Source organism: Equus quagga, chromosome 13 (genome assembly GCF_021613505.1).
Source record: "Equus quagga isolate Etosha38 chromosome 13, UCLA_HA_Equagga_1.0, whole genome shotgun sequence".
Taxonomy (NCBI): domain Eukaryota; kingdom Metazoa; phylum Chordata; class Mammalia; order Perissodactyla; family Equidae; genus Equus; species Equus quagga.
The window spans coordinates 15534043-15558839 of record NC_060279.1 but is presented as its reverse complement, the minus strand read 5'-3'; the positions used below and the strand labels follow the sequence as shown (position 1 = coordinate 15558839).

The window sequence follows — 24797 nt, the reverse complement described above, 5'->3', positions numbered from 1 at the left end:
TGAACTCAGAAGTGCCAAAGATAAACACGGGCACCAGTTGCCTTAGACTTGACCATGTCTCAGACCCTGTGGGCCCACTGTGGGGTTCAAGAAATCTGGTCAGGGACCTCAGGCGGGTCAGCCTTGCTGATCAGATGTTTTGGAGCTTTTGTTTATTTGGCTGGTAATGTGCAAAAAGTCAGCCAGCCAAGCTCCTTTTTGCATAAACTCAGAAAAGCCTGGAGACTCAGTTTGAGCCGCCCAGGATGAGAACCAAAGTTGTAGCATCTGAGCTGCCGTGAGCTCCCGTGATTGCCATCATTCCTGTTCCCGAGTTTAACCCCAGAACTGGATGGAGGCTGGCGAGCCTGGGACTGGCCTTTCTCACCGGGTGGAGTGGAGCCTCCTGCCTGGGGCTTCCACCATAGCCCTTGGCACACTGGCTTGTCTTTTTTCACAGCTGTAGCTATCCCCACCCTGGGGACATGGGCATCTCAAAGGCAGAGCAGACCTCTCCCCAGTGCTGGCACCTAGCCAGACCCCTAAGGGCAGCTCCACACTGTGAGTCGGAGCCTGAGGCCAGACTGCAGAAGGACAAGACAAAGGCAGGCCCAGCGGGCAGCCAGGCATCCACAGGAGAGCCCGGATCCCTGCAGGCCTGGCAGGGCAGCTGTTAAGGCCTGGCTCCATGGGCAGCGTTTCAGAGCCAATCCCAGCAGCCCCTTCCTCGGTGCCCAGCTCTCCGACCTGGCCAAACCCACAGCCTGAGAGAGCTGGGCAGAGCTTCTTGCCAAGGAAGGCTGTTGCCATGTCTGAGCAGGTGCTCTGGCTCTAGTGGAAAGAGGGAAACTTCAGAGATGATGGGGAAGGAGGGGATGAAGGAGATCAGTGACAGCAGGGCCTTTTGAACAGCTGCAGAGCCAGCCTAGGGATTTACGGTGGGGAATGGATTGGGCAGATGGACCAGGGAAGTCCAGTTGTTGCCAGGTAAGTTCGGTAGAGAATAAACATGCAATTCTATAGAGAGAGAGCCGCCATACAGAGCCCTGGGTACCAGATTCTATGGTGGTGAAGGGGAGGGGCCGAAGTCAGCATGCAGGTGTCATGGAATGCTTCCCAGGGTGGGTACTTCTAATATCTTTGAAGGCTGCTAGGGGGTCCGTGGGTGGACAAGGAGAAGGGCCTTCCAGCAAAGGCCCTTGTAAGGCATAAGCTTAATGAATGGGTGGGTGGATGCAGGCGTGGAGTTGGGGCCTGCCGGGATCAGGGATCAACAGCGTGAAGCTCCCGCCAATAAATACCCGTGTGGGAAGCCTAGAGGCCAGTTTGCAGGACCTGGAAGTCCAGTCATGTCATTGCACTTTGCCTCTGGGACACAGGTCTCCTCTTGGTCACAAGGATGTTAGATCAAGGATGCCTCTTCTCCCCAGGAGCCAGGCACACAGACCAGCCACCAGGCCGGGAAAGTTTTCCAGCAGCCTCCGCAGGCAGCGGGAGGGCAGAAGGCCGGGCAGAAGGCGAGCGCGGGGCGGAATGGAGGCGGGGGCGTGTTTTTGCTTCCCTCCAGGGCGGGGCCTTAACAAGACTAGACATTAGCACTCAAGACATACACATCTGAAAGCAGCGTGTCCCAAAAAAAATCTGCCCCTGCCTTGTGCGGGGCACTAATACTTTCTTCTTTTTTTTCAAATACTGGATTCAACCCACAAGATAAGTTTTTGTGACCCACGAGCGGGTCGTGCCTGCAGCTCGGAAACACTGTTCTGGAAAGCGCTCTGCCGTCCGTCTCCCCTTCCCCGGCGGGGAGTGGGGAGGCCCAGCCCATGGCATGTCTTGGCTGCGAAACGGAAGCGGGGCGGGCGGCTTGGCAGGGTTGTCGCACGGCCTCTGAGTGAGGTAGGGGAGTCCCCCAGGGTCCCAGGAGGGTGCAGGGCCGCAGGCTGGGAGTCGCAGAGGGCCGGGTTCAAATCCTCCGCGAATTATTCGCTGTGGCCTTGGATGAGTGATTTAACCTTTGAGGCTCGGGCTCCAGTTTGTAAGCCGGGGCTCAGTAGTCCCTCCCTCGCAGAGTTGCCCTGAGGATTCAGGATTGTGTCCTTAATGTCCCTATCAGAGCTCTGGAACGTTGGCGGAGCAGGGGGGTGACGGCACTGAGACTGCACGTCCCTGAATTCCCAGGTTAAGCTCGATTCCCAAAATTTGAGAGTTACCCGCGGTTCCTGCATCGCGCGCGAAACCTCGGGCACTGCGCCCCCGCCCCGCGTCGCCTCCTTGCCCCTCCCGCCCTCGACCGCGCACTCCTCCAGGGCTCGGCGAGGTCCTCTTCATCTCGCCTCCGGCGCCCAGCCGGGTGTCGTGCGTGTGTGTGGCGGAGGTAGGGAGTGGGGGCGGGTAACCCCGGGACCCCAGGCCATGTGAGCCCTCGGGCTCCTGCATCCCCGCTCTCACCGAGCCGGGGCCGGCGGGACCTCCGGGGCGGGCAGGGCGCCCGCAGGCGAGGAAGGGGCGGCGCGGAGCCGGCGGCCGAGGGGGAGGGGCGCGCACCCAGGCTGGAGGGCACCTCCCGGACCCGCAGGGCCACCCCGATTTGCAGGCGACACCCACGTCGGAGTGAAGGAGCCTCTTGGGGAGGTCGCGGGGCTGCTGCCCGCGCACAGTCGCCTCCTGGTCCCTGGCCCGCGACAGACCTCCGTCCCCCCTCCCAGGGCTCTCGCCTCCCCGCCCCCCGAGCTGGTCTGCTTCACACACAGTTCCCAGTGCCTCCCTCCCTCCCCCTTCCATCACGCCTTTTCTGGGGGGGGGGGGGGGGTGAGGGGGCGCAGGAGGAAGAGTGGCCCCAAGTCAGAGGGTCTGGATCTGAATGTCCTGTCATTGTCACTGGCCTTGGTTCTCCATCTGTGTAAATGAAGACAATAAACAGGTCATACCTGGCAGGACGATTTTAAGGATGAAATAACATGTGTCAAGAGCCTGGCCCCGCACCTGGGAGGTAATAGAAGCAGATGCTCTCTCTCCCTGGAGTCCTCCCCCTGCCCTGTCCTGACCCTGCCTGAGCGCCCCACCTTCTTCCTGGCCAGGACTGGAAAAGCACCATACTGGGAAAGCAGAGGTGCCTTTTGCCCCTAGAAGCTTTTTTGACAGTGAAATTTTCCCAAAGTTTCATGACCTCAAGGCCAGGAATTGGGGTACAGGAGCCGCCAGGGTTTCCCCTCCCCTGTAGTTCCCTGCTGTGGGGCCACGTCTTTGCTGTGGGGGCCCCAGATGGTCTCTGAGGTGTCCCAGCGCTCTCGTCACATCCTGAAGGCCCAAGTACCTGTTCACTGGCCCTCTGCACACCCGCTGGAGCCTCCCCGTTCCTCCTTCATGAGGCAGCTACCTGGCCTCACCCCACCCGGGGCCTCCCCACTGCTGCGCCTGTGTCCTCCCCCCCCTCCCGCGGCCCCTGCCCACAGCTAGTGAAGGTCAAGTGAGTGTTCCACCTAGAATTTAGAACTCAGAGTGGGAGAAGCTTCAGCTTTGCTTTTTAATAATTTAAGACTGACACACGGCCATCCACTCCCAGAGCGTCCCAACTCTTTGGGTAGTGCTGAGGCCTAGAGCGGGGAGGCGCCCAGGGGGGACAGCCCATACCCCCGCCTATGCCCCGCCCTCTCTCTGCTGGCCACCCCCCACCCACAGCTGCCGTCAGGGAATCTGGGCAGAGAGCTCGTGACTGGGGACAGCTTGCCACCAGCTGCAGCCCTGTGTCTAAGCTCGACAGGAGAAGCCAGGCAGCTCCAGCCTCGCTCTGGGCAAAGGCAGAGGGCCGGGCCCTGAGGGTAGGGCTGGTCTGGCCGGTCCCACTGGCCACAGCTGCACTTCCCTGAAATTGATTTCATTTTTTTCCTTCAACCTTGTGTATCACAAAAATTTCCCAGAAATTCTTAATATTTTGGCTACCAAATAACATCACCCAGATGTTCTCACACCAGACCTGTTCTAGTTTTAGAACCACCAACATGTTCCAGTTTGGGGTTTGGAAGCTACGGTCAATGGCTGTAAGACTGTTACTCCAGGACACTTTGCCCATTTCTGGAAAAAGAGCAAAGGTGCCGAATGGGAGCAGGGAGAAAAGAGACTGACAAAGGCAGGCTCAAGGCCAACATGGGCAAGCACTTTTTCTGGTTCTGGAGTGTGAGAGGCTGGGGGAGCCCTTGACAGAGAGTGGGACGGGACCTGGGGGGAGGCGACACTCAGGGACCAACCGAAGGACCCACTGAATCCCTCTCCTCCCCCTGCCAACAAAGGTGCAGGAAGATGTTGCCACCACCTCGGGCTGGGCGCGGAGGGAGACCTGTGCGTTCTGTCCCCAGCTCTGCATGAAGTGACATCCTTACACAAAGCAGACCAGCAGGCTGCTTCCCTCTCCCCCGGGGGGTCAATCGCGGGGGCCCTGCCACAGCCCAGGCGGTTACGTGCCACTGTGCTCTTCATTTTTGGGGAACAAGCAGCTCAGCTCTGTCAGCGCACCCCAGCCACCTCCCCGGGGCGGGTCAGGGCTTCCAAGGGGGGACGGTGAGGTCAAAAGCACCTCTGGGTCACCGTGGGACAGGCCTCTGCCTCAGCACGCGGATGGACAAGCTCTCCGCATGGGCCAGGAGCTCCTGAATGTGAGCCAAGCCCAGCCCCGCGACCTTGGCCCCGTTCACCTCAAGGATCTCGTCCCCCAGCCCCAGCAGCCCCGAGTACAGCTTGGCCGTGCTCTCGTCGGCCATCTCCTGCACGTAGAACCCTGCAAAGGAAAACGGGAGAACTGAGCACATGAAATCCAAACAGAGACATGCATCTCTGGGGAAGGCCGACCTAGTGGGTGCTCTTTGGGATAGTGGGGGCAGGTGCTCATAGAGGGCACTGCTACACACACATACACACACTCATTATTTCCACCTCACAACCACAACTAGCCTTATACCCAGATATAGTGGGCCCGCCTCTATGGCATAACTTCATTTCTCCATCTCTTCTTTTAAATGCTCCTAGTACAAATAATGCTTTAAGCTGTTATCATTCATGTATACCCCAGTGTGAATGAGCTAATCTTTTTCTGAGATGAGCTTTGATTGTAGAATAGGGAGGAAAGTAATGTTTAAAAAATTAGGAAAGAGACATACTCAATGCCTAGCACTGTGCTAGTTGGGATTCACAAATAAGACCCAGTTGCTGGCCTCAAGTAGCTGGAGGGGTGGGACGGTATCATTGGAGTAGCGAACATGGCTGAGGTCAAGTCCAACCCTGGTTTGCCTCACAGTCTTGTCTAGGACCAGCCCTGGCCTCAGTCTTCCTCGGATGGGGTTCCTCACTTACGATTTGGAGGCATCTGGGCAAAAGCCCAGAAAACGTAAAGGTTCTACCCCCACATTTGAAGCCACGGTGGCTCAGTTTTCCCTTCTTCACTCACACCCTCTCCCCTAGCTTCCCCTGAGAGGCGGTGCCTGGCCAGGAGGACCATTCCCTGGGTCTCTAAGGCGCAGAGCGAGCCCGGGAAGAACCTGTGTCTCCTCCTCTCCTGGGTCTGACCCAGAGCCCACGTCAGTGGGGCAGACTCTGGGGTCCTCGGGCCGTCCAGGCTGGGTCCCCTCGGCCTCTACTGGCCACACAGCGCTGAACAGTCCTGCTGAGGGAGCCCCTCTCGCCTCAACTCCTGTGCAAAACCTTTCAAAGTTCCCTTCAGCTGCTTCCACCTGAGAGGTTAAACGAAGCCCAGGCTCTTCCAGGAAGAGCCGGGCACCCCGCCTGCTCTCTGGGTGAATGCAGGGGTCTGAGAGCTCAGCCCAGGCTGCTGGCGGGCTGCAGGGGACGACAACACCTGCAGATTCACCAAGTGCCGCCGTAGCACCCCCACTGCTCCCCAACACAGGCCGGCTCGGCTCCTGGCTGCTGGCTGGCGCCAACTTAGGAACAGCAAGCAGCTGCCCACATTACTCTCTACTTCCTTTTCCTAAAATCAGCTTCCTCAGAGGGGCCCAAAAGGGCATCTCCTCTGTCCTCAGTCTCTGGCTGAAGCCATTTGACACATCGTGGACTGGCAGGAGATCATCTCTCTGGTCCACCCAGCCCCCAGGAGCTTGGTTCAGCCCACCTTCTGGCCCCGACAGAAGTCAGGCTTTTCAGAGGTCACGCTCCGCAATCTGGGTTCTGAAGTGCATTGAAATCTCCTCCAAGGCACCTGAAGGTTTGTAGCTCTGGGCTTAGCCCATCCACCCTTTCGACATGGTCCCTGTCCCTACGAGGCTGTCTCCTGATGTGGTACGTCAGCCAGGCGGCCACACAGGCTTCCCTCTGGGCCTGCACCCTCATTCCACTGCTCGAGCTGGGGCTGGAACCACTTGCCCGCCCTGCTGCGTGTTGGTGGCACGGGGAGAGGGCAGGTAAGAAGGGAGGGTGGAACCTGCAGAAATGGCTCCTGAATAGCAGGATGTGCGCGTGGGGAGTGATGGGAAAGCCCAAAGAATGCAGCCAGAGCCAGACCAGACCCTGATGTCATGCCGGCCATTTGGGGGAGACTGGGGTAGGTTTCATAACAGAAAGTTATGACAGAAATACGACAGAGAGACTGCTATTCCAGGATTGACCGTCTGCTGGCAATGGCCTCGGGTAGGGTGCGTGGTCTCAGTGTGGTATTCACTGAGAAGCAGAAGGCACAGCCCGCTGTTCTCACAGGCTGTGTAGCATCGATGTGACAGGCAGCAAGTTAACACCACATCTTGACGTTCAGCGAGGAATGCAAACCAGCCCCGGCCCAGGCCCCTCTGAGGCCCAGAAGAAGTGACCCTCGGCTGTGGGAGGATAGCCTGTGGCAAGGAGACACCAGCACCAGCCACGTCCTGTGTGTGTGGGGATCTCTGTGTGACATCCAACGGCCAACGACAGGAGCAGGGCACCCCTGGGCAGGACAGGGAAGGTCTCACACCAGCCCAAGGGAGGGGTGCCCTGGGGAGCAGGCAGGGCAGAGCCAAGAGACCCCTGCCCATGAGAACTCCATGACAGGTGGTGGGGGAGGGGCTCCCATTGCCGCAAAAGGGCCCAAAGGGACTTTGGGGAAGGAGGAGGGCAGAGGACACTGCCTAGTTGTGTGTGACCTCACATGCGCAGGTGCTGCAGATCATGCCCGTCCCTGTCTGGAGTTCATTCTCTTCCTAAAGAGGGAAGGGAAGAAAAGTACTAGGCACTTTCCTATGTACCTCATTGAATGCTCCTTATGACCACTCCAAGGAGATTTTATCATCTTCAGGTTAGAGAACTGAGGCTCAGAGTGGGTAAGTAACCTGCTCAAGGTCACACAGCCAGCAGAGGTGCTGGAGTACAAACCATGCTATGTCATCTAGCTCCATGCCTTCACGCTGCCTCTGGGAGGGCCTATTTCCCCTGACCTGAGGGGAGAGGAAGCTGCAGGAAAAGGCGGAGTGGCTAACAGCCTGCTGAATACTTTATGGTGATCCATATTTGTGACAAATGCCATCTCCCTGTGAGGACAGACGATGTACCCTCCTGACCAGAGTGGGGAGAAACTTGTCCTCTCTTTCTCTCACATGCATGTAAAATCCATCAGCAAACTGAGTCAAAACCACTTGCAAGTCAACCAGGATCCAGCGACTTCTCACCGTCTCCATGGCCAGCCCAGCCAGGCCACCACCACCATGTCTTTGCTGGATGACTGAAGTAGCTTTAAAGCTGGTCTCTCTGGTTCCACCTTCATCCTACCAGGGTCCAGTCTCCCACAGCAGCCAGTGACCCATTAAAAGTGTGCATCCGGGCCCGTCAGTCTCTGCGCCAAGCCCCCCATGCTCCTGTCTCACTCGGAAGCCAAGGCCCCGTGATCTGAGCTCAGCCCCTCCCGCCCCCTCCTGCTCTGTCCAGCTTGACCACCTAGCGGTTCCTCCATAGGCCAAGCTCGCTGCCACCCTCAGGGCCTCCGCACTTGCTGTTCCCTCTGCCTGCCCGCCCCCCAGACACCACCTGGCTCCTCCCTCCCTCCCTCCAAGTGCCATCTTCTCAGAGAAGCCGCCCACCTCCCTTCCAGACTCGCCTCTCCGCCCTTACCCCACTTTGTTTCTTAGTTCTTTTCGCTAGCTGACATATATAACACATAGTAGATAACACAGGGATGCTTTTCGTAGCTATAGTCTGTACCCCCCAGGGGAATGTGGACTCCCGAGGACAGGGATTTTGTCTGGTCCACTTACTGCCATCTCCCCACTCCGTACAGCACCGAGGAGGGGCTCAGGACACATTCATTGAAACAACGACGGTGGAGCAGATGCAAGAACTCGCGGCCGTCTGCAAATGTGGCAGCAGGCACGTTCTTTTCCAGGTTAAGTAACTGACCCAGGAGATCAAAGCATGGCCAGGGCAGGCTTCTGAACGTGTCTCTCTCTCTCCCTCTCCCTCTCTCTCCCCTCCTTCCACCCCTAGAACAACTGTCTTCCTTCCCTACTCATCTTGTCTGGGAAATATCTTTCAGGGGCCCTCGCCCTGAGATGGATTCTGGCCCACAGACCTCGGGTAATGGCCTGGGCAAGCCACTTTGCTCCAAAAGACTCATGGAGCAGCCTGAGAGCTGGCCAGAGTGCAGAAGGACGTCCAGAGCCCCTCCCTGACCCCACAGTGTTGGATCAAGACCTAGCGCGCAGCCGAGCCAGCAGCCTGCGGCCAGGATCCAGGGGAACACAGCCCTCAGGAGCCAGCCTGGGGGAGGAGCCTGGATGCAGACACACTCAGCAGCTGGAGGAAGGGAACCATTTGAACATAGCAGCCACATCGAAGGGATTGCCAGAACCAGCAAGCACCATCTCCCTCTGGCTCGCCAATGAAGAGATGGCTTCAAACTTCTGATTGTAAGCCGTCAGCAGACAGCAGCGGGACAGTGGAGTCAAGCCGCCACGTCTACCTCCTCCAGCAGCCCGGCACCTGGACTCTTCGGAAAGCCCCTCAGGGGAGAATCCCGGCTTTTGCTGAGAGGCTCTCTGAGAGGCTCTCTGAGCTCCGTGCTCGGCCAAAGACCAGAAATGACCCCAGCCAAAAGGCATTGCTGGGTTTGCTAAGGTCCCAGGGCTGTGGGGCCCAGAAAGGGGAGGGGGCATACCTGAGTCCCGACGCCCGTTCCCCGAGGCCACACAGAAGCCGAAAGTGCCCTCTGGGGAGCGTTGCAGCTGCAGCTGGCTTGTGCCATCTGGGAAGACCTCCACCACGCGACCCACTGTGCGCGCCAGGCTGGGGGCACCCACGTCCTCGATGCTGAGGGCACGCCGGGGTGGGGCCTTGGCTGGCCTGCAAGGGGACCGGAGACAGAGTGAGGGCAAAGAGGGCCGGGCACTGGGGCCAGCCCCTCTGGCTTAAAGATGACTGTCGCCTCTCCACTGGCGCTGGAGGCTGGGCCTCCACCGGCCTCAAACAGCAAAAAGAGCCTGCCAGGATGGAGACAGCAGGTTCCGCGGCTGTCTGAGACTCCTCGGAGCCTGCTGCAGAACCAGAAGCCACCCCAACCACCAAGAGCAGTGGTTTCTCATCTTTTTAGGTGCAGAGACCTCTCTGAGAATCTGACAAAAGCCATAATTTCATATAAACTTTCCAGGAGTTAATGGACCCCCAGAAGTCCCTCCCTGGAGCCCCAGGTAAGAGCAGCTAGCCCAGAGGGTCTCATCAGAGAGGGTGGGACTGCTCTAGGCAGGGTCACAGGTCAAGGGCCTCTCTGGGGGTCCCTGTCTCTGGATGTTTAACTGGAACTTTAGCTGGGCCAAGGAAGCTCTCTGAACACCCTGATTTCCATGTCTGTCATTAGACAGTAGAGAGACAGGGGAAGCACGGCCCCACCCCTTCTCAGAGCTTTGTTGAGCAGGGCAAGGGCACTGAGGTGCAGCTCCAAGTCTCCGGTGGCAGCTGAGGCACAGGCAGTTGGCCTCACTTTCCCGGACCAGGTTCCCACTCAGGGCCATGCTGCTGAGGCAGGAAGGAGTTAGGCTTATAGCTCCACTCCAGAGAACTCCACTCTCTGGGCTTATCCTCCAAGCCACGTGCCCCCTCTTACCTGCCAGCCGCGCTGTGGGCCCCGGGCTCCCCTACCAGGTAGAGGCTGGACCGGTCCACCTTGCCGCTCAGCAGAGAATGGAGGTTCTGAAAGGAGGCAGCTTTCCGATGCTGGTGAGAGGGTGACACCTGGTGGGAAAGGCCCAATATTGCAGGTGAGAAAAGCCACCTGGCAGGGGTGGACATGACCTGACCCCAACCTGAGGGCCTTCTAGGACAGTAATGCATTGTACAAGCTTTTGTGATTACTTCAACGTGCTCAACAGGAATCCCCATAACTTACTCAAGGGGATGGGCCTAGACAGGTGATCTGAAGCTTCGAGTGTTTTCTTTTTGGCTAAACAACTTAGTACAATAATACTAATGATCTCATTGATTACGAAAATCTAAATTTCTCATTGATTAAGAAAAAAATGAAAGAAAATTAATTATAAGATAATAAACCGAGTTTTAGAGTTAAAATCTTAAATATTATTTTGTGATTCCCTAGTTTCCCTTTTATGATTGCTTACATTCAAAAATTTTTATTTAAGTATCGATGCAGCTTAAAGCCTTGTGCATAAAAAGATGGACAAGACAAAAGTCCCTGAGGAGTTGACCCCACGGTGGGGGTGAGCGCAGGGAAGTCAGAAGCTCTGAATGCATGTTGTCAGTGCTCAGCGGAAAGCACAGATGACGTGCAGGGGAGCAGAGAGACTGCCGCTCACGAGGTTTGGGGACACTAGAGGAGCTGACACCTGAGCCAGGCCTGAAGCACGAACTCTCCAGGTGAAGACAGAGGTACAGGTGCTCCAGGCAGAAGAAACAGTGTATGCAAAGACACGGAGAGGCGAGAGAAAGCATGGTATGTTCTGGAACATACACATGGTCTGGGTGGCTAGGCTGCAGAGGTGATGGGAGATGGGCTGGAGCCAGGGGCCAGACCTGGAAGGGCCTTACCTGGCCTGCTAAGGAGCCACTGAGTGATGCTAATCAGGATAGTCACAAGATCAGCTCTGTGTTCTAGAAACTGACCCAATGAGGAGGCTGTTCCGAAGGTGGGGAGTGGGAGTGGTGGCAATGGAGGCAGGGAGAAGCTGACTTGTAAACAATACTACACACATGGATCACATTTGGAACCCACGCTCTAAAGAAATATGGCCAATTATCAAGATGATTCAGAGGGGAGCCTGGCCTTGTATCAGCGTTCAGGGCTTCCTGGGATAAGTCATGTCCAACCTAGACCTGAAGGACAAGCAGGAGGTCCCTAGGGAAAGGGAGAAGGGGAAGGGGGTACAGCCTTGCAGAGGCAGGTTCAAAGGTCAAAGAGCCACAGCCACTAGGAGCAGCCAGCGTGGGCAGGAGTGCGAGGTCACTTGCCCACTCAGGAGGGCAAAATGAACACCAACCCGGTGCTGCGCCTGAGCACCACACACACCTCCTCTCACCACACACACCCCCTTGGCAGCACAACAATCAAACAGGAAGGAGTCCACCCTGAGATATGTCAGAAATATTTCTGGGCGAGAGTTCTTCTTTCCTCTTCTTCTCTCAGTTCTTAATGTTTCTTTCTGCTGCTCCGTCCTCCCCACACTTGCTCCCACCCTGTCTGGGCCAGACTACTCTCTCTTCGCCCCTTGGCTGCCTGGGCCGTAACCCCTCTACTACACTAACACGCCATCGCCCTGGAGGGCTGGACAGAGATCGGAGCTCTGATGGCAACACGTCCGGGTGCCCCGGCCCAGACGCACAGGGGACAATCTAACATCACGAGGAAAGTGAATTCCTGGAGCACAGTGCCACTCTGGGCTCTTCTCCCCAGCTTACGATCGCTCTGCTTCCATTCATTCCTCCAGCAAATATTCACTGAGCACCAACCACGCACCAGGTGCTGTTCCTCGTGCAAGACAACCAAGGGAATCTCCATTCGGCCCGCACTCTCTTCCCTACTTCAGCCTGAAAAATGAAAGGCTCCAGTGCCCCAGACCACATCACCTGCTTCCTTGTGCCCAGGGGAGGGGGGCAAGGAATAGAATAACAAACATAAACCTGGAAACACCTCAACAGAACAGGGTTTTCAGAACCTAGCTGAGAGTCAGTGCGCTGCCGCTGGTCTATCCTCCAGCCCACGGGGAGGCAGGACTTCAGCTCGCTGCCCTGAGGTCCCTCCCTCCCTCCTTCACTGTGCATGGACACTATACTAACATTGTACTGAATACTGGGAATATAAAGATCCAGTGCCATTCCCTCAAAGAATTCACTCCAGTGAGGGGAGAAAGACAAACATCAGTGAAAATACTATGTGACAAGTTCCGTGAAGCAGGGAAGTACGAGAGGAGATGGGAACACAGAGCAGGGCCCCCCAGCTCAGCCCAAGGAAGGGGTGGAAGCTGCTTCCTGGAGGAGGCAATGCCTGAAGTGTGGATGGGTGAGCAGACATTAGCAGGGAGAGAAGGTGGAGGAAAGATTTCAGGTGAAGATTCAAAGTCAGTGTGTGACCTAATTACAGAACTGCAGGGAGGCCGAGGGGAAGCGGGGTCAGGTGTTAGAAGCAGTGTGATGGGAGACTGCAGCAGTCAGATCACAGAAACGCTTTGGCAATGCCATGTGATCTGAACTTTATTCTGAGGATGAAAAAGTACAGCGGATGTTCAGCAAGCGGGTGGCAAGGCCAGATTTGCATATCAGAGGACCACTCTGGAAGGCACGTGGAGAAAGACACAGCAGAGATGCCAGTCAGGAGGCCCTTGAGGTAATCCAGGTGTGAAGTGATTTGTACTCAACTAACGGAGTCGCTGTGGCCATGGAGAAGGCTCCAGAATGACCAGGCAGTAGACTCCAGGACTTGGCAGAGGTGGTAGGGTTGAGCAGAGGAGAGGGAGGAGTCCAGGATGAGCCCAGGCAGGGGCAGCTGGTGGAAAAACAGAAGTGGGGGAGGCTGCCCACCCCCACCGTGTCCAGGGGAATCCAGGTCTCCCAGATCAACCGTGGGAATGCCAGCAGCTTCCCGGCCTCCACCTCCGGCTCCCTGGGCGCATCCTCAGTGCTCCAGTTCTCCTTTCCCCTTTCGCTCCAATGGCGGCTCCTCCACCACCGGCCTCACACACCCCTCGGCTGGGGCCCTCAGGACTCACCACACGGAGGGATTGTAACGATGGGGCTCTCTTCACTTTGGGGGTGCTGGTGTGTGAAGCTGGGCCAGGCGCAGGGGGCTGCAGCTGCTCCACGCTGTAGCTGCGCGACTTGCCCAACTTGGGCCGCGTGCCCTGGCCCAGGGCCAAGAAGAACTTTTTCAGCCCCAGGGTGGAGGCGATGCCGCTGCTGCTTTTCTTGTTCCTGTCAGAAGGGGCGGCTGAGGGTGGGCCAGGAGCCGCGCTGACCCCTGGTAATGCTCTGAAATGCAAGGGTGGACATGAGGTGGGCAGGAGAGGGCTAGGGGGCAGAAGCCAGGGCGGACTGCACCAGAGGCCCCAGATGGGCCAGCACGGATGCCTCGTGGAGGATGTGAGGGCCAGGCTGCAGAAAGAAAGGCCAAGCGGACTTCTGCTGGATCCTCTGCTTGGGTAGCTTTTAGGGAGAAGAGCTCAACCAAGATCCTTGGCGTCCCACCGAACTATGGGTTCACCTAATCATTCATTCCTTCATTCATTCAGTATTTTTTTCAGGACCTCTTCTAGGCCTGTTGTAGGCACTGGGGCACGTGGTAATCAAGACAGACAAGGTCCTCACTCTCAGGAGCTTATAAACAAAGCCTAGTAACCAATGAGGAAAACCGTCCGTGACTGATGAGTAGGGTGAAGCAGAGAGCGACAGGGTGGCCAGGAAAGGTCTCTCTGAGAAGGTGATATTGAAAGTGAGAAGTGAGTGGCAAGAAGGAGCCAGTCCTGCCGAGCCCGGAGGGGAGCATTCCAGGGCGAGCGAACAGCTGGCATCACGGCTCTCGGGCAGGAAGAGGCTCGGCGTGTTCCAGAACGCCACGGGGCCAGGCCGTTAGGACTTGGACGGAATGCGCGAGGGGGAAACAGGTGCCAGATGAGGTCAGACAAGTGGGCCGAGGCCAGATTACACTGAGCCATAAGCCAAGGTAAGGGGTTCGAATTCTATTTCACGTGAGAGGAAAAGCCATTGGGGGGTTTAAGCAGGAGAAATGACATCATTTAAGGTTTTAAAAAGATACCTTTGACTGTTGTGTGGCGAAGGAACTGTAGGGGGCAGGAGCGAAGGCAGAGAGCAGGCAGGGGTTCCACAGAAGAGGGACTGCAGCTCAGAGCAGGAGAAACGTGGGACAGGGGGATGAGGAGCTGGAGACGACTCGCAGTGGACTCGAGTGGGGGAGAAGGAAGAAGAGCAGCCCGGATGTGCGGGGGGAGCACCATGTGGATGGCGGTGTGTCTGCTGGGAGGAGGACCGGAGGAGCAGGAGAGAATGAGATGTCGGTTTGGTGGTGTTGAGTCTGAGGCGCCTCTCAGACACCCGGGTGGAGATGTCAGGGGAAACCCGAGGTACGAATCTGGAGTTCTGGGGAGCCTACTGGGCTGGAGATGGAGATTTGGCTCTTGGTGGCATGTGAAGCCTTGGGCCACATGTCACCAGGAATGGTGCGCAGTGCTGAAGGCCCCAGCCAGAGGACTGACTCACCAGGGCTGGGGGGCCCCACAGCGTGGACTCAGACCCTCCATGCTGCAGGAGAGAATGGAAATGTGAAAGCTGGGTTCAGTTTCCTCAGCATCTAGTTGTTTCCAAGCCCAGAGTCAGAAGCAAGTCCTCTCAGACAGACAGCCCCAGCCTGGGAGCACCTCAGGGCTGGGGCTGTCTGGTCGGCTGTGCCCAGCTGTGCCCTTGGAGCTTGAGGCTGTTCAATGAATGCTCACTGAGTGAATAATCAAGTATAGTAGACTAAAATGGTTGGGAAAAGAGTATTAGGGTTCCATGCTTGGACACAGTCCAGGAACCTTCAAGGATTTGGGAGTAGTGAGGCCAGTCATGCCACCACTCCAGGGGGCTCTCTTTCCCCACCCAGCATCCCCGGTCCCCCAGTCCTGCGGTCAGGGTTCTTGCTCCTGTCACTTACCGGGATGACGCATGCCCTCCAGAACTCAACTCTGTCCTCTGCAGGCCTCCCTCTGGTTCTTGGCTGGACTCTGGCTCCTCTGAGGCCAGGGAGAGGGTGACACCCTTAGAGCTGATGGTGCTGGCAGCTGCTGAGCCGAGAAAGCCCTGGAGTCCTCCTGCAACAACCACAGCATCCCTCCTGTGTCACTCACCCATCCCCACAGGTCACGGTGGGGGGAGGGGTCATTCCCAATGACAGAGGCTGGAGAGCCAAGAGAAGCTGGGCCGAGGCAGGAGCTCCAAGAGAGCAGTGGATACAGTGGTGACACATCCACGAAGCAGGGGATGGGGTCTTGTTTACCCCTGTAGCCCCATCACCCCCAGCACAGCACCTGGTACACAGTAGATAATTAATAAGTGTCTGTAAGATGAAGCGGCTGCTTGTGATAAGTCATGACCCTCTTATAGCAACAGATAGTTGTTGTGCTGCAATGTGCTAGGCAATGAGTTAAACCCTCTACAGAGACTGTGTCCGGGTTCCTAGGAGATAGCTCCTAGTATTACCCTCAGGAACAGGGCAGGAGCCTGGAGCGCAGAGGGATTCGGTGACATGCCCAAGACCTCCTGGCTAATGAGAGGAGGGGCCTCACTTGGCCTGTGCTCCAGGCCCGAGAGGTGGAGGCCAGGCTGCCCAGAAAGGGCAGCAGATCTCAGTAGAGACGCCCCACAGGAAGTGGTTAGGGGCAGCCAGCAGCCAGCCTGGAGCCCACCAAAGAGAAGGCACCCGCACCTTAGCACAGGGCGGGAGGGAGCTCAGGATGGGCCTGCTTCCTCAAGGTTCATGTGAGCAAGGGCTGGAGAGGGGAAGTGTCTGTGTCCCCCTGTGCAGTGGAGGGGGTGGTCAGCCCCACCCACATCCGGGGGTTGTCCACCTCCTCAGTAAGTTCGATATGGCCTGTCATCTCTGTGCCCTCTCCTCCTCTAGCCCCAGGGCGGCCAGAGTCATGGCACATGAAGGCAAAGTGTGTGGGGCGGGCTCGTTTTCTCTGCCTAAGAGTGAGTGGCTGAGTTGCTCACCTCAAATCACAACATCGGGAATCAGAGCCTAAGGCTGTTGACGCTCAGCACGTGCCCACAATACGAGGACCCCTTCTAAGGGCAGAGGTAATATCCTACATCCCTCAGCAGCCTTGCCTGCTGAAACCTACCAGCCTGCCCAGCAAGGCCAGAGGTCTGGGAGGCTCTGCCCGCCGGTCACTGTGTCCTCCAGACAGCATGCCTGCCTGGCCACAGAAGGTCTCAAGGGCAGGACTCTTGCTGACTTAGTTCACACATTCCCCACTGTGCCTGGTACAGGGCCTGCATGTAGCAGGTGCTCGATCCATACTGAATGAATGAAGGAGTGCATGAATGAAATGAAGATGCTGAAGGGGCGGGGCCTCAACCATGTGATTGCTAGTCATTTGCTCCTCTGAGCAAATAATAAATCCTGGAGCTGGTGCCACTTTCTGCTTTGTGGGTCGGTATTCAAACTCCTTTAAAGCCCAGGCCTCCAGCAGCCACAGAGCGTGTAGCTTCCGAACACCCCTCAGGGCGCCCAGCAGTTCCCACCACTGCCTCCCCATGCTCTGCACCCCCGGAGGGAGCTGGCCAATCCGCCTCCAGGCTGATGTTGAATCCTGCACCCAGCCCACAGATCCCAAGCTTGCCCAACACCTGCCGCTGCTCGGAGGGGCTCCAAGGGGCTGCTGGGCGTGTTCGTGGCTACGTCACCTATTAAGATGAAAGGTAAGTGAAGACCCTGAGTGCCTGGTGGGCCACAGACCTGGCCTAGGGTCTCTGCTCTAGGCCTGCCCTAGACCAGGGGCAATCCCTTACCATCTGCATGGTTCTCCAGGGGTGCCTCAGGCTCCTGGCTTCGGGGGCCCTTCTCCACTCTGCCCTCGCGGACGGCTCCTTCCTGGGGCTCCTGCAGCCCCCGAGGCACGCTGTTGTTACAGTTGTTGGTGGATAGGGCCAGCAGTGCGTGCCTGACTTGGGGGCTGCAGGGCTGGGTCTGCGAGGGGCTGAGTTCACAGGTCCTGGGAACTACACTTCTTGAAGGAGGCACAGGGGTGTCCGCAGGCTGTCCCTGGTCACCGGGCCTGCGGGGCCCAGCCAGGGCTGCCTTCCTGTGAGACACAGGTGAGGTGGTTTTCCTTGAAGAGGGAGGGGTTGGCACCCAGCCTTTGGGGGAGCAGGAAGCGGTTGGCTGCTCGGCCTGGTGGGGGGCAGAGGGCTCTGCATGGCTCTGTTGCTGGGAGGAAGCAGAGACAGTTTCCAGAGACTGGTGGCTTTCTAGAACCTGGGCTTGCCTGCCCGGCCCCGAGGACACCAGCTTCATGCAAGAGGCCGTGGCACAGACTGTCCTGTACTGAGCCAGGGAAGCCACGGGGTGAGCCCAGTGATTTCCCAGCTCTGGTCCAGGCTGCCCCTGGGATCCCAGGGAAGTCCTCTTAGATTCCAGGACAGGAGGCTTAGAGAAAGCATCTTCTCTGGGAAACAGAGTCCCCTCGGGTGTGTGTGCTCTGCCTTCTTTCCCCTCATCTGAAACCTCCAGGGGATCAACCCCAGGCAGGCAGTGCGGGGCCTGAGGGCACCGGGGCAGCTCCATTTCAGCCTTCCGGAACCACCTGTGGCCTTCTCGAGGCCTGGAGCCCGGCAGCCGGGGGCTGCTGCCTCGGGCCGGGCTGCGGGTCCTGTCGGGCTGAGAGGTCCCAGCCTCCTCGCTGTCGGTCCTGCAGCTGTCGGAGGTGTCCGTGCTGTCCAGGGCAGAGTCCACCTCCTCAGGGCGCACAGGGGCTCCGATGTGTGTCTCCCGGATCCACTTGGCGTGCAGCCCCGGGGGGACAGGAAGGAGCCTGATGGGGGCGCTCCGGCCTCGAGCACTAAGGGGCTCCGCCAGCAACCTCTCCGTCCCACAGGCAGCTTTGCGCTCCTGGTGGGCCCTCGGGTCGGGGGCTGCCTTCCCCTGGGCGGGGCGTCGGTCCTCTATGCAGTTGCCACAGGCTCGGCACCTCCTCTCCCTGCCCCGTGCGGGCTGCGGCGCGGGGAGGGCCCTCCGATCCCGCCCGCCCACCGGCCTGCGGAGGGCCCCCTCCACGGCGTCCCTGCGCTGGAAGCCCCCATTCACGTAGGCGGCGAGCTCGGGCTTGGAGCGCAGGGGGCCCTGGTCCACAGTCTGCAGCGCGGAGCTGAGCACGTGGCGCTGCCGCTGCTGCAGACGCTCCAGGTAGCGGGACTCAGCGTCGCGAGCAGACTCATCCTCGAAGCGGACGTGGGACGGGGAGGTGCCCCGCTTCGGACTCTCCCCGCTGGAGGAGTCACTGGTGTTCCCGTTCTGGAGGTTGTCTCTGCAGGCAAAGGTCATCCTTGGGCCCAGGGCTGGGCTCCTCTGGCCATCTCTGATGGGAGACAGGAGAGAGGTCACGGAGAGAGGTCACAGGCCGAAGGATGCAGAGGAAGGCACTCTGGGGTACAGTCTCCCACAGTGCTCCGTGGTCACTACAACCCCAAAGTTACCCCAAATCAGGTTCCTGGGGAGTCAGGCAGCAAATCAGAGTTGCTTCCAAGCCTATCCTGACTCTGAGACACAGTGCTAAACAAAATCAACACGACCTTCCTCCCTTTTGTCCCCCTCTGTTGCCAGGCTCAGCCTGAGTTCAGAGGAAATATAATGAAACTCAGGACTGTCGAGAAGTATGATACCAAAGTCCTCGTGTGTGTGATGTGTGTGCGTCTAGGAGAGGACGTGAGCCCGGCCATCACAGGCATGTGGTAGTGATGGATTGCGGCAACACTGTATTTCCTACAAAGGTTTAATGGGAAGAGCATATTTTACGTCTCTACAGAGGCTGTGTGGGGCCTGAAGTCAGGGGTCCTAAGCATTCTCGCTCCCAAAAGTGTCCACTCGGGACTCCTGGTCATCTTGCTTAGACAACATTTAGGCAGAATGACTCCTGTGTCTCTCCTTGCACTCTCCACCTTGTCTGTCCGACACCCACTCCTGTACCTGGCCTTCCCCAGCCCCCTCGCACACCCTCCCCTTGAGAAGCTGTGCTGGGAAGTCCCAGTTTCTGGAGGCACCGAGGCTGGCGGTCAAGTCCCACTCAGCCCAAGGAAACGCCCCCACAAATCTCACACCAGGGTCCCCTCGAGCCAGGGAACCTGAGCTTCAGGCCACTATGCAAATGGACCCAGGCCCATAGGCCATTTCCCCTCAGAGGCCACCTAAGTGAGGACCCTACTTCTCCTTTCCTTTCCCCTGCAGTGGCCTCCCCCCCATCTATTGCTAAAATGTTAGAGATTCACATCATTTCTCTCACTTATCGTTTCTTCATCACTCACACCGGACCCCTGCAGTGGCCTCTTATCTGGCCTGGCTGCCTCCTGTCTGTTGGTCCCCATGGAGCACAGCTTCATCACAGGGGGCACAGGATCAAGTTCACACACTGTGCGGTAAATACACAGCCCTCCACATTCCTCCCTGCTTTCTTCTCCAGCTCTGTCCCCCACTACCTGCTTGTAGGGCCTCCAGGCTTCCCACTCCATCCTGTCATGCAGCCCTCCTGTCATCCTTTCCTGGAATCTTTCCTCTTAACCTGTCTGCATTTGAATCTTGTTCATTAATCTTACCTACTGTAGAGATACCATGTGTAATGGTTAAATTTTTTTTTTTTTTTTTTTTTTGCTGAGAAAGACTTGCTCTGTGCTAACATCTGTTGCCAATCTCCCTCTTGTTTTTTTTTATTTTTTGCTTGAGGAAGATTAGCCCTAAGCTAACATCTGTGACCATCTTCCTCTATTTTGTGTGTGGGACACCGCCACAGCATGGCTGGTAAGCAGTGTAGGTCTGTACCCAAGATCTGAACCCATGAACCCAGGCCACCTAAGTGGTATACATGGAACTGTAACCACTCAGCCACTGGGCCGGCCCCTGTGACGGTTAATTTTATGTGTCAGTTTGGCTGAGCCATGGTGCCCAGGTACTTGGTCAAACGTTATTCTGGATGTTTGTAAGAAGATGTTTTTTAGATAAGATTAACATTTAAATTGGTGGACTTAGAACAAAGCTGCTTACCCTCCATGATGTGGTGGACCTCACCCAATCAGTTGAAGGCCTTAAAAGAACAAAGACTGATCTCCCAAGCAAGAAGGAATTCTGCCAGCAGACGGCCTTTGGATTCGAGCTGCAACTCTTCCCTGGGTCTTAAGCTTGCCAGCCTACCCTGCAGATTTGGGACTTAGCAAGCCTCCACAATCGTGTGAGCCAATTCCTTAAAATAAATCTTTCTCTCTCTCTATATATGCACACATCCTGTTGGTTGCTTCTCTGGAGAACCCTGACTAACACACCATGATAATGCCTCCTCCTCTGAACACCTGTGTCACTCATTTGTCATCACAGACTCAGAAGATGTTAAGGCTGGAAGGGACTGCATGACCATGTGGCCCTTCCTCATTCCTGCAAAGGATGGGCCACACAAGACCAGTTCCAGCTGACTAGCACCTGAGAAGCTGGGAAAGGCAAGCTGTGGCAATTTTCTCTCCTCATAAGGAGCCATGTAAATAGAAGTAGACACGGACTATGCTGATGGTCAAGTCCTGCCTAGAGGCAGTGGCCTGGATGTTAGGGACCTGCCACTCCTTTCCAATTTCCCAGAAGTGTACCCACAGACAGTTATCTATGCTGGCATACTCTATGTGTTATGTTACTATTTTTCGTCCTCAACGTGCCTACGAAGGCTTCCTCCTCCCTCTCCCCGAACAGAGAGTTAAACTCTGCTCCAGTAGCATGTTGTACACAGCACAACTTGCTCAAGCTCGCCTCGACTCTCCAACAACTTATTCTAACAAAGTGTATGTGAGCGAAAAGTGGATTTACTACTCCTTCCTCTAATTGGATGCTTCACTGATTCTGGAAGAAGGATGCCAATGTTCTCAAAAAGGCTGCCTCAACGTGAGTTCCTGCCTCACCAAATTTAAGCCACCCAACAGAAGGACAAATATGGCATGCAATTAAAAGGAAAGGAGTTCAGATAACAGCAGGAAGAAACATCTGCGCTTAAGAATTACTGTTAAAACATGCCAGCCAGTGGGGAGAGCGGCCACTGAACTGGTTGACTTCTAGAACCGTACATGGCGTTTACTGTACTGGACAGGGCAACCTTCCAGGCTGTTTCTTTCTGAATGGATAAATGGCCTTGCCTGCCTGGCTCAGGTGAACGCCCTGGGGGTGTCACCGGCCATTCCTAACCCTACCCTCCCTCTGTGCCTGGACAGCAAAGCCACTGACTAGCCTCCCAGCCCTGAGGGGTTGGAATGGTGTGGATTGCTGATGGCATGGAGCACAATGTATAGAGGTTACCCTTTGGGATCCAGAGGTGAACTGAGAGGTCAGAGTTAAAATTGTGCAAGGCTGATTCCCTGCAAAGCTACCCTGGGAAGCAGCTGTGGCTGAGGGCTTAGGGCACTCACTCCCTGTACCATGTCACATAGACTGCAACATCAAATCTTGGTCCCCAGGCCTCTGATGACACCAGGGGAGAGGCTAGTGCTCACCCAACTGTGAACGCCACGCTGGCAGATGTCATAATGTCATACTGCATTGTCTCCTAGCAGTTTCTAAATCATGCAGCTTAGAAGTGCTGTGGTGCCCACACTGGGGGCCTCCCTGGAGTCCCACCTGGGTGTCCACCATATATTTCCACTGCCCTGGGATGCAGTGGGCGATAGGGACCTGCACATGTGCCACGCCTCCTGACTCCCGTATTCTCCTCAATTAGCACTGCTCCAGGAGGCAGTTCTTTTAAGAAAAGTACTATTGCTAAGCAAGTGGATCCGCCTGCTTTGAGATCTGAGCAGATCCTGTGCTTAAAAGGGCTGCTTTGAGGAATGTTGATGAGCTGTCAGTCACCCCATTTTCCGGAACTCACATTCAGACAGGGCCAACTTATCCATCAGGTACAACAGCCACAGTGCCCAGGAGCCCATGAAAATGTTTTCATTTCTTTTAAAGTCAGAAGAAAATAAATAAATAACTTTTATGTCAAAGGAAACAGTCTAATATAGAACATTGATATATTCACCTTTAAACCAGCATGGTCATAAAATATAGCTTTTAACTTTTGTTATTGAGGAAGGGGTCCATGAAGGCAAGAGTACTCAGGGCCCCCGAAAGTCACAACGTGGGCCTCCATTCAGAGAGGGGTTCACAGCTGAGAGGTAAAGTTCCTGACAGGATCTCCCCGGCCTGAAGATGGTACAGGGTCTCTGTGCTTGTCTCAGCGGGGCTGGGGAGGTCCCTCTGCCCTTGGGACGTGTTCTGCTGGTGACCATGAGGCCCTGGAACCCTAAGCCCTTGCCCCTGAGGACCCCACCTGCACCGGTACCTGTATCTCTTTAGCCTTTCAGGACCTGAGGGAGGGGCTGTGGACACTCACTCTGGTGGGGTCGCTGTCCATGTGTTCAGCTCTCCAGAACATTCTTGCCCAGGAAAGGAAGCCTTTAGCCAGAGAAACAGCATCACCTCACCTTCCAGAAACAAGGGGAGCCCCACGGAACAGAAGGTCTACCCCCACTGCAAAGGCAGGACACCCTGACTGGCCAGGCCCACCCAATGCAGGAAAGGCCTCCTGGGAGATTGGGTACCCCGGCTTAGACACAACAACTCCTGCACAGGCCCCAGAGCGCAACGCCCTGCTCTGCTGACAGGACGTGGGCTGCACTTTCTGGAGAGGAAAAAAGGAAGCCCAGTAAAGACAGTACATTCCTAATCTAACAAGAGAGTCCAGGTCCTGCCAGCCACGTCAGTGCCCTTAACTTTCACATACAAGATAGTGAATCAAGCTGGCCTAGAATTCTCGTCAAAGGTAGAAATAACTGTTTTGTTCTAAAAGGAAAAAAGCAGAGCTTAATCACATAAGGTAGCTTCAACTCAATTACTGAAACTCAGAGGCCTCCACCAGCAGTGCTGGAACGTGCATAAAGGTAAGGATTTCGGAGACAAGTGCAGAGCGAATAAGGCATTTCAGCAACAAGCAAACAGTGGACATGCCAAGCTTCTCAAGGCCAGCCACCGCGGATGCCCCAACAACCATCCCTCGAGGGGAAGATTCTGGGATTCTGTCTGCCTCAGCACCCAGGGTTGAATGGCCTCCATGGGAAGGCCCCTCTCTAAAGGCCCACTTTCTACACCAGTGTAGTCCTACAACAATTGCTGCCTTCAACCAATGTCACCTGCACAAGCTCTACAGTCTTGACACAGCTGCCATCTGACACAGACCAATAGCATTCCAGGGTCACGCTCCCAGGCCCAGCATCTTGCTGACATGTTCTGCCCTCCCAGGACTAGGAACACCAACCTAGATGTACCTGTCCCCAAAAGGCAAGAGCTTGTGCTTCCAGGAGCTGCTCAATTTCTACGATGATTTGCTTCCAGAAAATGCAGCTACTGCCACCTCTTCACCTCTTGGAAAAGCCTGTCTGTTCGGCCTCCCCCAGCCACCTCCAGCCAGACCGAGGATAAAGAGGGCCTTCTGGAGATGCTCTGCCTGCCCCTGGGCTTCCATCATCTTTCACCAAGCTGCCCTTTGGAAGGGCTGATGGCCCTGGGCTGGGGGGCGGAGCTCCTGCATCTAACCAAGGCCTGGGGCCCGTGTGGCATCTCCATGTTAACTCAGCGTGGCTCTCCAGGGGGATCTGACAAGCGTAACCTTTAGAAGCATCTGCAGCAAGCCATCTGGCGTTGAGTTTCAGCTATACCCTCAGAGGATTCATCAGCGCTGCCAAGTCAAAGTAATTCGTTTCTGGACACAGCAGCTGCTAAAGTGGGTCACCTTGCATTTCTATAGCATTTCTGCGGCCAGGGGCAGCCTACAAAAGGGAACCTACTTTAAGGCTAGCGATTGGGGTTGTTGTGAGCTGCTGATGTGATCTGGGGAGGAGGAGGGGTCCAAGAGTACACTTACACAGTCCAGGCTGTTGTGCAGGTAGTCTCGCCTATTTTGAGGCTACCCAAGCCAACCCAAGCACCCACAGAAAGTGGAACGGGAGGGTCTCATGGGAGTCCAAGGCTCTGGGCCCCACGTAAATGCAGAGGATAGCTAGGATGCCTCAAAGAGGCTATGCCCATTCCTAACTGGTGCCCTCCAGCTAGAGGGAGACAAGGCACAAAATGTAGAAATAAAAGCAGAGCCTGTTTGGCACCTCTTGCCAGGATTTAGGGTCTCTTGAGCCCCCCTCCTAAATATGACAATGAGGCTGAACAGAGGCAGGCTGCAGCCCTCTGCTCGTGCTGGAATCATCTCAATGGTGCCATGAGCTCCTCAGCCTTTAATGAGCAGGCTCAGCATCTCCCATCCAAGAGCATGTGGTCCAGTTCCACTGAGAATCCTCGCTCCCTCTAGTGCCACGTGGTGAGGCAAACCGGCAGACCCAGCATGCCCACCGTGCCAAACAAGCCACAGGCCTTGTCAGCTGCACAGATGGTCCTGCTTGGGACAGGCACAGTGTGGCACGGGCTGGCAACCAGATCTCAGGCCCAGGTGCACCAGTTCTGGTGTGGTGAACTCTGTCTCAGTGGTTCCTTGAGGTGCACCGTACACAGAACAGGCACAATGACGGGGATGGGATGTCACTCAGGGAGCAGCCACGTATGTGAAGTGCTGGTCTGAATGTCCTTGAAC

The 24797-nt window shown here is 56.4% G+C and overlaps 1 protein-coding gene across 7 annotated transcripts in view; it reads right to left on the bottom strand.

Annotated features, from left to right (window-relative positions):
- Positions 1-2903: 2903 nt before the first annotated feature.
- The window catches only part of KIAA1614 (KIAA1614 ortholog), a 36442-nt gene continuing 14548 nt past the window's right edge, over positions 2904-24797 (bottom strand). For 3 of the 7 annotated variants that reach the window (XM_046684038.1, XM_046684040.1, XM_046684041.1), the window contains exons 5-10: positions 16951-18515; positions 15092-15248; positions 13155-13413; positions 10043-10170; positions 9101-9285; positions 2904-4750 (exon numbers count right to left, since the gene is read on the bottom strand). In XM_046684038.1, the coding sequence (XP_046539994.1) occupies positions 4557-4750; positions 9101-9285; positions 10043-10170; positions 13155-13413; positions 15092-15248; positions 16951-18515 (2488 nt within the window). In that variant the 3' untranslated portion in view covers positions 2904-4556. Of the gene's footprint in view, positions 4751-9100; positions 9286-10042; positions 10171-10631; positions 12932-13154; positions 13414-14197; positions 14416-15091; positions 15249-16950; positions 18516-24797 lie in introns of those variants that run through there. The other 4 variants (XM_046684039.1, XM_046684042.1, XM_046684043.1 and 1 more) reach the window with 4 other exon arrangements.